This window comes from Canis lupus, chromosome 33, assembly GCF_011100685.1.
Source record: "Canis lupus familiaris isolate Mischka breed German Shepherd chromosome 33, alternate assembly UU_Cfam_GSD_1.0, whole genome shotgun sequence".
Taxonomy (NCBI): Eukaryota; Metazoa; Chordata; class Mammalia; order Carnivora; family Canidae; genus Canis; species Canis lupus.
The window spans coordinates 16,902,669-16,918,623 of NC_049254.1; the positions used below are offsets into that span (position 1 = coordinate 16,902,669).

General features: G+C 42.3%; 2 protein-coding genes across 8 annotated transcripts in view; one reads left to right on the forward strand and one right to left on the reverse strand.

Moving 5' to 3' along the window:
* Positions 1 to 15,955, forward strand: part of CD96 (CD96 molecule) — a 94,266-nt gene that overhangs the window by 32,454 nt on the left and 45,857 nt on the right. For 4 of the 7 annotated variants that reach the window (XM_038582759.1, XM_038582761.1, XM_038582758.1 and 1 more), the window contains exons 8-11: positions 579 to 634; positions 12,037 to 12,127; positions 12,723 to 12,848; positions 14,103 to 14,291. In XM_038582759.1, the coding sequence (XP_038438687.1) occupies positions 579 to 634; positions 12,037 to 12,127; positions 12,723 to 12,848; positions 14,103 to 14,291 (462 nt within the window). The remainder of the gene's footprint in view (positions 1 to 578; positions 635 to 12,036; positions 12,128 to 12,722; positions 12,849 to 14,102; positions 14,292 to 15,955) is intronic. The other 3 variants (XM_038582764.1, XM_038582762.1, XM_038582763.1) reach the window with 1 other exon arrangement.
* ZBED2 (zinc finger BED-type containing 2) lies at positions 6,304 to 8,717 on the reverse strand. Its single transcript, XM_038582779.1, has 2 exons — positions 8,596 to 8,717; positions 6,304 to 8,352 (listed from the first exon to the last, which is right to left on the reverse strand). The coding sequence occupies exon 2, from the start codon at positions 7,542 to 7,544 to the stop codon at positions 6,891 to 6,893; it is 654 nt and encodes a 217-aa protein (XP_038438707.1). The 5' UTR covers positions 7,545 to 8,352; positions 8,596 to 8,717; the 3' UTR covers positions 6,304 to 6,890.

Here is a 15,955-nt window from a genome sequence, read left to right on the forward strand (position 1 = left end):
TGTGGACTAAGTGTGCTCCCATAAGTCCTTAGGAGGTAGTCATAGGTGTGCCCAACGAGAGGCCTTCAACATGTAGAAGTTAGTGCCAAGTGAGTACAGCAGACATTGACAGCACCTGTGACAGGCTTACTGTTCCTCCCCTGGTTCATAGACAGCTCTGTCTGCCGTCAAGAACTGACTTGAAGCCCCTTCAGTTAAACATAATGTACTCCATGTCTGTTTTGTGCTAGGGCACTGCTAAGTGCTAGAGATAGAGAGATGAATGAAGCAGCCTGACCTTCAAGGCACTTACGATCTAGCAGGACATCAAAATCACTGAAGTATTCTCTGGTGTTTTCTAAGATCTGTATTTTCCATGAAAATGTAAATTTCTTACAGTCAGTGAAGTTGATCTGTCCACTTTCCCTCAGCATCCAGCATACTGCTGGGCACACAGTGGGTATTTAATAAATATTTGATGAATGATGAATCTTATGTGTATGAACTCATACGTGCACACACACACACACACACACACACACTAGTGGCCAGGTCAGATGACTGTCAATGCCACTAACTATGTTTTATTTGCCTTTAAGCTAAGCCGGAAATCTCCATGATCGTGGAAAATAACTCTACGGATGTCTTGGGAGAGGTGAGTCACATTAAAGCCTTTGAAAATCTATGGTATTATAGATTACCAAGGGATGTTGGGTTGCATCATTGTCCTGAATGTTTTCTCAAAGGACCTTACTCCTTGGCCCTCAGCCAATTAATTTCTGGTGCAGAAGAAGGGAAGCTGAGTTAATCCTAGAAACCAAATGGGCATCCTTAGTTTCTGACTTCGGGCTCTTAGAACATGTGATCTCTAATCCTTAGTCCTTAAGTTTTCTGGAAAAATAGTCTCAGTTGTTTAAACTTCTCCTTAATAAAAATTAGAGAGGATAGAAAGGAAATACTTGGACAGAAATCAGTGTGAATCCTGGTGTAAGAATAAGGCATTTGCTCGGCTGGCATTTAATTTGCTCTAATCCATTTCCTGTACCAGCCTTCCTATAGTTTTTATTTGGAAGTAACAAGAGGAAAGATGCCTTTCTGTAATTCCTTCAGAACCCTGGCTATTTCTCAGGCAGTAGAAGAAAAGGCAGGTGAAATAGGAGAGTAGAGTAGGGCTGTCTGACTTCAGTTTCTTTTTTTTTTTTTTTTTAAGATTTTATTTATTTATTAATGAGAGGCACAGAGAGAGAAAGAGAGGCAGAGACACAGGCAGAGGGAGAAGCAGGCTCCACGCAGGGAGCCCGACGTGGGACTCGATCCCGGGTCTCCAGGATCACGCCCTGGGCTGAAGGCGGCGCTAAACCGCTGAGCCACCCGGTTGGCTGCCCTGACTTCAGTTTCTTGTAGGTAGTTCCCAGCCTCAAGTCACTGGGATCTGGGCTCACTTGCCAGTTCTTCTTGCTGGCTGTGACCTTAGGCAAATTATGTCAACATCTTTGTCATCAGTTTTTCTCTATATATGAAGAGGAGAAGAAGGGTATCTTCATATTGTTGTTCTTAAAAGAATTAAATGAAATCATGTATAGAAAGTTCTTAGTATAAATAGGGCATATATTAAATGCTCAATAAACATTATACTTGTTATATTGTTATTACTATTAGTGTAAATCAGCTGTCTTGGGTCCTTTTGACTTAATTCAAGCTTTTTAAAATCCCAAGTTATAAAATAAATGTTCCCATGAATTCTCAAACACTTCTTGCCAAATGGGAGGAGAGAAAATTACACTCATCTTCTAGTTTCTTCTAGTCCTAAGAACCCTAAATAAGTTATGATTTCTGATCCTGTTGAGTGTCAGTCATTTAATTTGACAGCTGCATACAAACCATAGCTCAAATGCTGTGGGATGGCTTCAGATGAGCATATACTTGTGTCTTCTGTTGATTTTATGTATTCGTCTCTTAGATGATTGCTGTTATAGTCCTGAGTATATAAAAAAAGTCTTAAAATTTTTGGTTCTTCCACAATTAATTCCAATTAAATTAGTGGACTTCAATAGTTTTAAATAAAACAATCTAATGGCACAGTGTTTGATGGATATTTTTGTTTCTTATAAGGATTTCTTGAAGATTCTTTGTGCCAGTGTTTACAGGTAATAAGAATTCCATCCAGATACAGAACCTTAAGATTGGATCCCAAGAATTCCAATGAAAAAGAAAAAAGGACTTTCTCTTACATATTATCAGATTTCCTCTTCTGTACACATGCTTACCTAGGTTCTGACTAGGCAAAGTCAGAGAACCTTCTTTCCTAGGGAATTAGTGAATAATCTCTCACTGACTCTACATAACCAGTGACAGGATACAGCTTGCCTGTGGATCTTTTAAGATCTTGCCAAACATTAGTAATTCCTTTCTTTAATATTCTTAGAGTCTCTATTGTATTTTTAATAGCTTCTTAACTCTTCAAAGTCCTTTCACATGCTTTTATCCAGTGATGTCAGTGAACCTCTGAAAAAGGTAGGGCATCAGCCATTTTACAGATGAGAAATTGGGGCCCGGAGAGTCTACACAACTGACTGAGTCACTAATAAAGGGCAGAGCAGGGATGAGAATTTAGCATGCCTGGTTCCAGGCAGGGTGGTGTAATGAGAGGGGCCCAAGGTTCAGGGGCAGAGAGAACTAACGTCAAATCCTAATTTGACCACTTCCTGGCTCCATATCTTCACCCAGTAGTTAACCTCCATGAGTCTCAGCTAAGTCATCTAAAACTGCTATCAGGATTAATATTTCACAGGATTCTTAGGTGAACTAAATTTATGCACATTAATGGAGTACATTGCACATAATAGATGTCTAGGGAATATTTCTTTCCTCCCCACTATTAATCATTCACCTATTCTCTTTTACCCATCCTTTCATCTGAATAAATATTCATAAATCTCCTGTGTGGTTGATTTTTAGGAGACAGGGTGGGATAGTGAAGAAACAGAGCATGGGTTGTGGAATCCAGTTGCCCTGGGTCTGAATTCTCCCCCATCGCTTATTAACTCTGGCCCCTGGGACCTCGATTCCTTAGCTTCCTCATCAGTGACCCGGGAGAATGATCCCAACCTCCCAAGAGTGATATAAAGATCAAATGAGAGAACATACGCAAAGTATCTACCATCTGGCAACCATAAGTGTTAGTTAATGAATGGTAATTTGTAACCCCATGTTTATTCCTTAAAAATTAACTAATTGGGATCCCTGGGTGGCGCAGCGGTTTGGCGCCTGCCTTTGGCCAGGGGCGCGATCCTGGAGACCCGGGATCGAATCCTATGTCGGGCTCCCGGTGCATGGAGCCTGCTTCTCCCTCTGCCTGTGTCTCTGCCTCTCTCTTTCTCTGTGTGTGACTATCATAAAAAAAAAAAAATTAACTAATTCAACATGTTCATATCGGCTGCCTACTATGTGTTACGTATTCACTACACCAGCAGCCCTTGGTGTTAAAGTAATACGGATTCGGTCAGTTATGTTTTCCAGCATTACTAAAGTGATAAAGTTTATGGTTCATTGGGTTTTCATGAAAAATAGAAAAGCCTCCACACTTTCTAACAATGATGTTTCTTTGGCTTAGACCAGGGCTGTCCAAGGAGTGTGTCACACCTGTGGGTGTCATATTCTTGTGAGTTCCAGGGCCAGGTTTCACCAGGGCTCCAGCATGGCCTACAGCGTCACCCCCACAGCTGACATGGAAAGATAGTCTTTAACTGAAACCACCGGGCCCCTTCACATAGCAGACTTTGTATTTGAACAAAAGATGCTGGCCCAAAGAGCTCTCAGCCCACAGCCCCTGGCCCTGCATGCCCACCCTGACGATGCAGCAAAAGAAGGCACAAGAGAGATGCATGAAAACTCCAGGGTTTACTCAACAGTTTGATCTTTCCAGGAGCCACATATGTCTTTATTTGATGCTTGTGCTTTGTGCTTTAACTCCATCATCTCTGTGGGTCCCTTGCTCGTTACTCTCTACCTTTATTATGTTTGACAAAAGTTAGGTGAAAAAAATATATAAAGATAACTACCTAACATGAAACAGGAAATAAAAATATTTGGGGTTAAAATATCTGAGAAGGGGGTGCCTGGTTGGCTCAGTTTGTTAAGTGTCAGACTCTTGATTTTTGGCTCAAGTCATGATCTCAGAATCCTGGGATCAAGCCCTGGGTCAGGCTCCAGGCTCAGCTGAATCTGCTTCTCTCCCTCTGTCCCCTCCCCCTGTTCATATGATCTCTCTCTCTCTCTCTCTCAAATAAATAAATAAATCTTTTTTATAAAATGCCTGAAGACACCTGGGTGGATCAGTCGGTTCAGCATCTGCCTTCAGCTCAGGTCAGGATCCGGGGTCACGGTATTGAGCCCCACAGAACAGGGAGCCTGCTTCTCCCTCTCCCTCTGCCTGCTGCTCCTCCTTCTTATGTGCTTTCTCTCTCTGTCAAGTGAATAAATAAAATCTTTTTAAAAATCCCTGAAAGGGTATTTTAGCACCGCCTTCAGCCCAGGGCGTGATCCTGGAAACCCGGAATCGAGTCCCACCGTCCGGCTCCTTGCATGGAGCCTGCTTCTCCCTCTGCCTGTGTCTCTGCCTCTCTTTCTCTATTCATGTCTCTCATGAATAAATAAAAATAAAATCTTTAAAAAAAAAGAAATTAAAAAATGCCTGAAAATGAAGAGAAGCTAAAGTCATAAAAGAGATGTGAAGCAGACACTGTAATCTAAAAGCACACATTACCATTCAGCTGCATGGCTCTGGTGGCTGTTTGGCGATTTTAACTGTTGCTGTTTATTTAATTGTGATTTTGCAAAGCCTGGAACGTTGTGGACGCTTTGTCCTTCTTAAACTCCATTTCAAAGGTATATGTGTGTGTTTAAGATTAGGTATTAGAGCTGCTTTCCTTCTCCTTCCATCCCTCCTTTCAACTTTCTACCATTCCTTCCTTTCACTCCCTTTCTCCCCCTCCTTCTTCCTCATTCCTTTCTTTCTTGATTTCTTATCTTTTCTCTTTTCTTTTTTTCTTTTCTTTCTTTCTTCTTATGACCCAATAAGGATCTGATTTCCAAGGTCCAGCCATGGGACTCCCAGCGGTCATCATCATTTGCAGTGGCGAGTCCATGAGCTTTCACCCTAGCTGGAGAGGGTCCTAAAAATGGCACCGTACCCCTTTGGGAAACCATATGGGAGGTGCAATTTTTAATATCAGGCAGGTTTCTGGAAAAAGGGGAAATTATAAGCCTGTAGTACAGTCTGGGTTTTTCACAAGCTTGTGTTTAGACTTGTGCTTGTTCCACAGACAGCTCACAGGGAAGACAGATCTGGCTGTTAGAACAAGCACTAAAAAGGGAGCCATATACAGCTAAGGATGGAGTGAGGCAAGGAGCCATTATTATACATACCAGGATCTTGTCCACTTTCTGGAAGGTTGATACCCATAAAGGGCTTGGGCCTATTTACAAAATAATGAGAGACTGTGTTTGTTTATTAGCTCTTGTCTCCCTGCCAGCTCCCACTACTGCTCATCCCACCCCCAATCCAGTGAAAACAGACAACAGATTCTAGAAGAATCATTCAAAATAAAAGCCCACCCTAGCACAAAGGCCACAGTCCTTGCTGGTTGGTTTTATTCTACTCCTGAGTGAACAAATTAGGCATATCCTCAGCAGCCCACAGAATTGTCCTCTCCCTATAGACTATTAGCTTCCCTTTTTTCAAAGCATCTCTGAGTATTTTAAAAATGAACATTAAAAAAAAAATCAGGGAACAATGGGCATGCAGCCAACATCTCAAAGGCAGGGATAAAATCCAAAACCTACTGCTCAAATGAATGAGTGGTCTGTGGGAACAAAAACAAAAGCAACTTAAGTGTTAAAATGGACCTCAGGACCTAGGAAAATGTCCTTCAGTCTCCTAGATAGTCATGGTCTCTCATCTTTGCATGGTGATTTTTTGGGGGGATGGGGAGAAAATCTGTCTCTTCTGTGGCCACACTTCTCTATCCCTTTTTCTTTCTTTTTTAGTTTTCTGCCTCTGTTCTTTGTTTCTCCTTCCTCACCCAACTCCCTATATTTCTCTTTCCCTTCTGAGTTTCTCTCATCTCTTCCTCATGAACTCCCTCTTCAACAGATCTTAATATGATGTTGGATTATATTTTAAATATTTACAAATAAGTTTCTATATCCTCTATTCTTAATGTTTCATTTGAGTGAGTTGTAAAGTCTTTAATTCTCTCTGTGCTGATTATACATTATTTACACATATGTTAAGTTGTTGAAAAGATTTACAGGATTCAGACAGGTTCTGCTGGTGGCACAGCTTTAATATGAGCAGGTGGCACAAGAGAAAGATGGGTCCCAAGATCTCAGGCCTCAAGCTTAGGTGTCCTTCCACAGCCGGGCCCCACAAAACAAGCTCTCTACCCAGTTCTCAACTCACCACCAGGATGGGTGCAAACGCAGGGGCCCCAGGAAGCCTAGGCTCTGCTCCTGGTGTCACCTGTTAGAGTGAGCTGGTCACGTAGGCACATTCCAGCTACCCCACCAGCCTCAACTCTCAGAACCGTCACCTCTACCAAAACCAAGTGCTGAGCATAAATCCTGTTATTTTCACTCATCAACACTGACAAGATGGTACATTCTGCACCCAAACTCGCAGACCCATGGTGGCAAAACAACATTTATCTTCAGTCAATACATTTTGAAGTTTTGATCAGGACAGCTTCAGGAAACCTGTAGAAAGGTGTTTGGTCAACTTACACCTGCTGAGAGTAACTCATACTATGCATGCTTTCTCTTAAAAACAAAATACTTGCAACTTAAGCTAAAGTGGCTCTTTGCTGTGAGCCTGAAGTCTGTGTTTTCGGAACAGATACCTCCCCAACTGATTAAACAAAATGGAAGGGATGAGCCACGGCAGGCTGCTCTTGCTCCCTCTGACAGGCTTCCTTCTCAGCCCTCACCTTCCACTTCATCTCCAGGATGGCCCTCTCTACCTCCTCCAGGGCTCGCTCTCTCCTTTCCACTGCCCTCTCCCTCCATTCCACTGCCCTCTCCCTCCTGAGCACCTCCTTCTCCCTCTGGCTGGCCCACAGAGCCAGGGCCCCCACCTGCTCCAGGAGCCGGGCCCAGTCGCCCTCAATACCCACGGGGAGCTGTGGCCCCTGGGGCCTCGGGTCCTTGCGCTGCCCCACCTGACCATGGCCAGTCTTCTCCAGCTCCTCTCTATGCATGCTCTTCAGATGTTTCCACAAGGCTGTGGTGCCCACGTTAACCCCAGGGCCACGACTCACCTGCCTGCCACACAGGCGGCAGGTGGCGTATTGGTTGGGGTGGTGGCCAGCGCGAACGGGGGCCAGGTGGAAATACTCCCACACCTCGGAAAACCGGGTCCCCTTGTTGTGCGGCATAGGGGTGGGCATGGTGCTCACGAAAGGGCCAACCAGCTCTCCCTTCTCACTGACCACCTCTTCCTCCTTCATCTCTAGGTCTCCCTTTGCCTTCATCCTGGTTCCCTCCTCTTCCTCGTCTTCCCGCCTCATCCTGTCTCCTCTTCTACGGCTTTCCTTGAGCCCAAAGTCTTAGCTGAACCACGGCTAAAGTGAAATGAGTAATCGGGAAGGGCCTGTGGTGACTCCTGGGGATTCACAACAATGGTCAAAGGCTGGCCACACCTGAGTGGTGTGATGTTGCCTCCTTTCCGCTTCACGGGAGAGTCAGGGTGAGTCAGAGCCACGCGAAATGGCCTCTGAGGCTCCCATGGACATTCCCCGCAGGCCCCAGATCTGGACCGATCCCTCCTTGTCTGGACCAGAAAGACAAAACAAGGTAGTCCAGAAGTTACACAGTTATTCAGTGACTTCGGTGTTCTCTACATCAACTGCCACCACGTGTGTTTCTGAATATTGAAAATTTTAGATTTTTCTCTTGATTCTCTCCTGGCCGCCTCCACTGGCTCTGTGCTCCGGGGTGCCTACAGACGGGTTTCAGAGGCTCTGAACCCTCAGGCTGCTCGGGACCCCCAGGGCTGGGGCCTCACCCCTTCCTCAGAGGAGGGAGAAGCAAGCACGGAGAGATGCTGTTGTGGGAGACACTTGCACTTCCTGAGAACTGCTGCAGTGGGCAGGCCAAGCTCTAGGTAATAAAGTTCCCAGTGTGTGGGGTCAGTTTGCCCCTAGAGAGGTCCCTCTGGGGCTGAGGTTCTAAGAATCCCGAACAGCAGGCTTAGCTATTTTCAACAGGAGGAGCTGGCTGGCACAGAGGAGAAAGAGGTGGAGCACATCTCCGCAGACTTGTCCCCCGACCGTCCTCAGCAAGTAGCTTACACTGCACCTTCCCTGGCACCGTCACCTGCAAAGCCAAGAGCTGATAAGACCTTCCCGACAGCAGCATACCCCAGGTGTTTGGCTCATTCATCCCATTGAAATAAATGGATGAGTCTATTACATTATTAAAAAAAAAATAGCCTGACTTCTCTCTCCTTTTGGGGGGGGGGGTCATTTCTTAAGTGATTGAGAGCCTTATTCGTCAAACTTTGCAACCCCAAAGAGTTAGGAAGTACTCCCACCCCCAACCCCATAAGTGGATACTTACAGGCAAGCAAGGCTCTGAACTGGTCTCTGAAGGCTTTGGGGCAGGGTGAGTGCTCCTGCGTGCTGTGGGCAGTGGTTAGCTGACTCCTGCCCCCAGGAGGAGGGCACCGGGGGTTCCTGTTCCCTCCCACTTTCAGGGCCGCCTCCTTGCCAAGTGGGTGTGTCTCCACCTGCCCACACACAGATACAGACTTTCTCTCCGCCCCCCTCCACCGCTGAAAAAAGATGTTCCTGGCACAGGGCATGGAGTAAAACAATAAATAAGTCAAGCACCTACAAGTCTTCCCTCTGCTTCCAGATAACTAGATCATCTGGCCTCTTAAGCAAAGAAAAATATTTAAGCGGGGGAAAGGGTGAAATTTCAGCAGAGAATCCACATGCCTCAACGACATCTGTGCTTTCAAATATTTTGTCCAATTGTCAGACCGTGAGTCTCAATTTGGGGTTTGGAAACTATGGATGTTGTAAATACAGTCAGTGGAAAAGCCAAAGAACTTGCAGAAAAGGGAAGAATAAGTGAAAGGAAGCCTCCCAAGTTTAAAGAAATATGACAAGTTAGGAGATAGATTTAAGGTTGCTGGTTATTACATTATGTAACTAGAATTGGAAAAGCTGAATTGCTATTGGCTTCTATTCTCAGTTGGAGTGAAATAAAAGAATAGTCATAGTTTAAGCAAAAATTTTATGTTTACATAAATGCTATATTTTTATATATGTATATTCAGGAAGGAGAAGCTACCAAGAGGAGACAGGAACATCTTTTTTTTTTAACTTTTCATCCATTTATTCATGAGAGACACAGAGAGAGAAGCAGAGACATAGGCAGAAGAAGAAGCAGGCTCCTCCTGGGGAGCCCGATGCAGGACTCAATCTGAGGACCTAGGACCTCGCCCTGAGCCAAGGGTAGATGCTCAACCACTGATCCACCCAGAGGTCCCTAGACAGGAACATTTAAAGAAGATGTCTGTGGAAGACAAATGCTTAAGTTATAGAAGAGAAGATAGAAACCACTATCTTCTATGCCAGTCCTCTATGGCAGAGTAGGAAACAGAGACAGAAAGATAAATTTCAAGTGAAGCAAGAAGGTTGAAGGGAGGAAAAACTCTAAATAGCAACGAAGAGCTGGTAAACAAATAGTGGAATGTTTTTTTAATTTTCCTTTTTCTAAACAAAAAAGCTAAAATTTTTAAATGATTTTACAGAAAGCCCTTTTAAACAGGTTCTGCCCAAACTTAGGCGAACTGAGCCTGGGCTGACATACAAATGGTCAGCGTTTCAGTATTTCGTCTGTGGAAAAAAAGGGAATGATCATTCTTACAGCCAGATTTGGATTCACTTTTCCTGACTCCTCAATCTTGTCATGCTCTGACTCCCCCCTGCTGGCTTCCCTCTGCTTCCAGGACAAGGTCCCACCCCACAAATAGGCCTACAAGCCCTTTCCATCTATCCACTACTTTCCACCACAGACTAACTGTGCAATCCAAGACTATCTCCTCCCTGTCTGCAAAATATAACTCTGTTCCATTCCCAGAGCTCACTCTTCTCTGCTCTCCTACAGAACTGCCCAAATACTTTTCACCACTTACTACATAATTATTTGTGCTATTGCTCACATATTCCATGTGTACTTAGAATAATGTGTTGGAGAAACCAATTCTTTGGTTGTCTCATGGATGTAACAGCCACATGTTAAGTGAGTGAGTGGCTTTACCTTCTCAACAGAGGAATGTGGGTGTGCACTTTTAGGTGTGTACACAGAGACTTTTGTCCGTATTAATATCATATTTTTTAAATTTAACATGTTTTTTTTTCTTACTCATTTGGAAGTTCCCAACCAGCGATAGCTTGGCTTGCTCAGCAAAACCATAATCTTGATGTTTCATAAGAGGTTTGACCTCAGTTTGAGCTAGTTTAGTCTGTGGCTTTTCAATTTTAGAGAGGCTGGGAGGAGTTCAGGACAAGAACCACATTCTGAAACAAAAATCTTGGAACATGGTCTGGAGGTGGCAGAGAGTTCTTGAAATCTGAATCACTCTGTAAAATCTGGATTCAGAGAATCCACAAGAGTAAAGCTTTTTAACATTTTTATTAACTTGACAAGAGATTTCTTCAGTAAGCCTGTCATGGATCTGCATTCCTACCACATGAATTCCTACCACATGTCCCCATTGTCAAGTATGGAATGAGTGTTACATGTAGTTCATTGTTCTTTACTGGTTAACTGGTGAATTCATCAGTTGTGGAAAATATTTGAGAAGAAGAACCAGGGTTGGTTGTATGTAAAATACATGCATCTCTTGATGAGAAAACGAATAACGATAAATGGGATTATAATTCTGCAGTGTCTCATATAAAATAATGAGGATCCGATAAGTCTTTTTTTCCTAAAGATTTATTTATTTATTCATTCATTCATTCATTCATTCATTCATTCGAGACACACAGAGAGAGGCAGGGACACAGACAGAGGGAGAAGCAGGGTCCATGCAAGGACCCCAGTGTGAGACTCAATCCCAGATTCCAGGATCACACCCTGAGCCGAAGGCAGATGCTCAACTGCTGAGCCACCCAGGCATCCCCGAGGATCCAATAAGTCTTAATGGATATTTTTCCCAGGCTGTTGAAATAAACTATCATCTCACAAGGAGCAAATACGTGCTGCAAATAAAACATAACTGACTCTATTTTCTGGTTTTGTAACATAAGCTATCTGTTCTCACTCTTTCATATTTCAGTACAATATATTTCACCAAGAAATATCTTGGGCTGGGACTGGGGTAACATAGTTCCCAATTGTGCTATGGACTACATCCCACCCCCTTTAGTAGTCCTGTGACTTGGTGCCTTGGTTTCTACATCTGTCAAATGGCAATAATAAGACATGTCCTACCTGCCCTATAGGATTATTAAGATGCTAAAGTGAAAATTCAATTACATAAATTCTTTACAAGTCAAAAGTGAAATATTTACAATAATGGTTTCTGTGGTTGTTGCTACTAATAGTACTTTACATTATTTTGGGAATGGGAACAACCAAAATGTGGATATCTTTTAGCTTTTAGTGTAACAGAATATTCTTTTCTGTCCTCTACCTGTTAGAGGATATCTTTCTAGTCTTGGGCTTATATTTAATATTATTTTATTCTTCCTGTATAGAGTTGTGATCTCTCTTCTCCAGAACCTGGACTCCAGACTTGCAACATTAGTCTAGTCCAAGATTCTTCACAAATTAACCTATGAATTCATGATGTCTATGTAAGAGACAGCCTATTTGTAGTTCACATTTTCACATAACCTCTGAAAGGTAAACACAGCCTTGTTGAAGGTGGAGAAAAGCATTTCCTGCCAACTTGCCTTGTGTGAGAGTTGGCAGGGATGGAAGGGGTACCAATTTCTTCTGAATTTGCAAATAAGCCTTTCTATGGTCTGCCTTTTCTCCCAGAGAACATTTACCTGCTCCCTGAGGAATGTATTTCCCACAGCAAATCTCACGTGGTTTACTAAAGGAGGCTTTCCTCGAGGTGAAAAAAAAGGTAAGGAAGTCAGTCAATGGAAATGGATTTGGCAAAGAAAGAAAGAAAACAAAGAATAAAAACTGCCATTGCCCAAGTTGATCCTGGCATTGAAGAACAATTCTCATTCCAAGACAAACATCATCTTGCCTACCAGATTCCATTTTTGGATATCTCATCTAGCACCTCCAAGAGGACTAGCGTAGGTAGCATTTCCCAGAATTAAGAAATACACGTGACTTCTTTTTATTTTGTAAGATTTATTTATTTTAGAGAGAGAGAGAGAGAGAGTACATGAGCAGGTTAGGGGCAGAGACAGAGGAAGAGGGGAAGTAGATTCCCCACTCGATCCCAGGACCCTGAGATCATGACCTGAGTCGGAACCCAAGAGTTGGATGTTTAACCAACCGAGCCACCCAGGTGCCCCACACCTGACTTCTTTAACTCCTATATAAACACTAGTGCTTTATTCAACTATTAATAAAAGCAGATCTTTTATATGAAAGCAAAAAAAGTTTAATTCAACGTGTACTCATTAATAGTTTGATTTACTTCAAATAACTTAGCACCACTGCTTTAAATCCATAAAGAAATACTTTCTACTTTTTCTTGTAAGGCCCTAAGTGGAGTGGTCTGAGGAAGACTAGAAGTAAACATAAAAGACCGGACTTTATAACAAGGAACTCCACCAAGAGGCTTAAAAATTCTTGGAGTGGAAACATACACACTGAGACAAGTTCAGGTGAGAATGTACAAAGCCACGTTTTTCAGAGGTAGCAAGCAGGCAGCATTGGCCAGAACGATCCCAGCCATTCTCTGTCCTGGACAACACCCCCTCTTCTTTCTCTTGAGTCATTTTTTTTTCCCTCAAATCTCATTATGTTTTCAGCCCTAAGTCCCATAGCTCTTGCTCTATTATTATTTTTAACTGATAAAATAAAAAGTCCATATTGATTAACGATTGTAGCGATCCACTTGATTCATTTCGAGACCATTACTGGTTTTGTTATTCACTTTGAAAACAATTCACCCATAATAAGCACTGGATGCCATCCTGAAAATGCCTCATAAAGGTCTTTATAGATACGTTCTTCTGTAAGTAAGCCCTGGTCTGATGTGTCAGTTATGTTCCCAACCGTGAGGCCAGACAGCGTGGCGAGAATGCTACCAGGATACAACCATTTACTTATTTCTTTGGCAAGTAACAACCTCAAAACTAGGATTTAGAACCTGTAGTGTAAAGAAGCTATGAAGAGTTCAGAAAGCTCTGGCCTACAGTGACAGATGGCTTTACATTAATTTCCTGCTGCCATGTATGCTTTTTGGAGGTTGAGCTCACAATGGCAGTTAAACAGTTTCTACTTCTAAAGAAGACTTACAGGACCCAAAATGACAGTGGTTATAAGTTTACAGCTTATTTCAGGAAAAAGATATAATATAGCAACACCATCAAAGTAAAGATATGCATCACATGTATAGATGTAGAGCAAAAGGGCCAGTGAAATCAGACATGGGTCCTTAGTAAAGGGGGGATGACCAGCATGGCACAGAACACCTCAGAAGTGGGGAGTCAAGATGAGATTGTTTTATATTTTCCTTATGTACATCTCTGCTATGTAGCCAGACTTGACAGAAACTTCCCAGGTTCTAGCCCAGATCAGGTGCAAATCATCAATCTCACTGTTATGAATAAACAATGCTGGTGAGCTAGGGCAACTGGCCCCCAGCCCCCTCAGACCCATGGTCATAAATAAAGCAACATTATGAATCAGTACATTTTGTACCTTGACCATGGATCAATACCATGTAGGAGTGTGAGCAAAGCCGTTTAAGTTAACTCCAGGCCTGTGGGAATAAACTGTACAGAAGCTGTGGTTTGACCATTTTAGACTCTCTGTTACCATAAACTGAACCACCCCCAGCCATGCCCTGACATCATTTTATGGCTCATACAGAAAACGTTGGTGATTGATCTTGTTTTTAATCTGTCTTGCAGAAATATACATTATTAATGAAAAGAGAAAAGACAAAAGTGGATTTTTGGAGCTGAAGTCTGTTTTGACAAGGGTGTTTGGTAATAAACCAGCCCAATCACAAAACCTGACCATCTGGTGTACGGCTCTGTCTCCAGCCCCTGGAAATAAAGTGTGGAATATCTCATCTGAAAAGATCACTTTTTCCTTGGGTGAGTTGTCTATTTCATAAGGTCAACAAGGGGTGACCAAGACTGCCATAAGCTCAGAACACTTCTAATTAGAACAAATAGAATGCTCATTATTTCCATGGTATTTTAATCTCGGAAAACTCTTTACACAACTCAGAGTTATTAAATTTCATACTATTAAAATTTTGATAAAATAATGGGACTCTGCTTAAAAGAATTTTTTCAAATAAAAAGTAGGTGATTCCTGTTTCTAAGAATTTCTAGTGAATATAGCAATTTTTTCAAATTTCATTAATAACTTTCTGTTAAAGTACTCTATAATAAAAATTAGCACTAATATATTGATGATCAAGAAAGATTCTTAAAATCCTAAAATTCCTTCTGAGTCACTAAAACCCTCAATTATATACAACACTTACAATTTTAATACTTAGGAATGGATAAACCATGTATGTGATATAAATTGCTTGAGGATAAGGACTATATCTTAATGACTTTAGTGCCCCTAGGTTGAAGCACAGAATTTGGCACATTGAAGACTTTTATGATTTGAAAATCGATATGTAGGATCATTCTAGTTATCACAATATTTGATTGACCAGAATATTCACAACTCTAAACCTGACCAAATAATGCAGATCTTACTACATAAAAGATATGAACAAATGTCTCAACAAATACAGCAACAACAGATTGCCTATAAAAAATAGAGGTCTGTAATGACAACTATCAAACATGCATATGTCACAGTAAAGTAATACTTAAACAGCTTTGGTAGCCATTATTACAACTTTACAGAACCATTAACATCTTTTACCACCTTCTCATTTTCAGATACTGTAGTGTGTAATGTACTCATAAAACCAGGATAGTTTATAAGGGAAAGTGACCCTTTGTTCCAAGGCCACCTGCATCTTGGGTCCTACCCAGTCCCTTTCACAAATGCAGGCAGTTGGGTCATGGGAGCCTTGGATGGGAAGGATCTATGTCTCAATGCAAATCCATCCCCACTGTTCAGAAGCAGGTGCCATCCTGAATCTGGGGCAGTGGCATCACGCCTATAATGCTGCCTCTGTATGTGTGTGTGTGTGTGTGTATATATATATATTCATTCATATATTCATTCATATATATATATATATGTATATATATACACACACACACACACAAATTCATCTCCCTGTGAACTTTGAGTTAATCATTCAGAAGTGGTCATGGGTTTGCACTGAAACATCCATACTCAATTTTGTCTAATTCCCTCAAGAATAGGTGCACTTCCTTTCTAGAAGGATGAACACAGTTAGGGCTATGGTCTTGGAACAGGATAAAGGAACTGGTTCTCACAAAGATTTGCCAGTAACTTCGGCAGACTCTAAGGACATGAGCTAAAGACCAAATAGCCTCAAATTCCTAAGGAAAACCTTATTCTCCTCACAGACAGAACCATGTTTGAAATTCCAATCTTTTCTGATGTTAAAACTGAGCTTTTCGGGGATCCCTGGGTGGCACAGCGGTTTGGCGCCTGCCTTTGGCCCAGGGCGCGATCCTGGAGACCCGGAATCGAATCCCACATCAGGCTCCCGGTGCATGGAGCCTGCTTCTCCCTCTGCCTGTGTCTCTGCCTCTCCCTCTCTCTCTGTGTGTGTGACTATCATAAATAAATAAAAATTTATTTAAAAAATGAG

Coding starts and splice junctions, on each gene's coding strand:
- ZBED2 (XM_038582779.1), bottom strand. CDS start 7,544: ATGAGGCGGGAAGACGAGGAAGAGGAGGGAACCAGGATGAAGGCAAAG.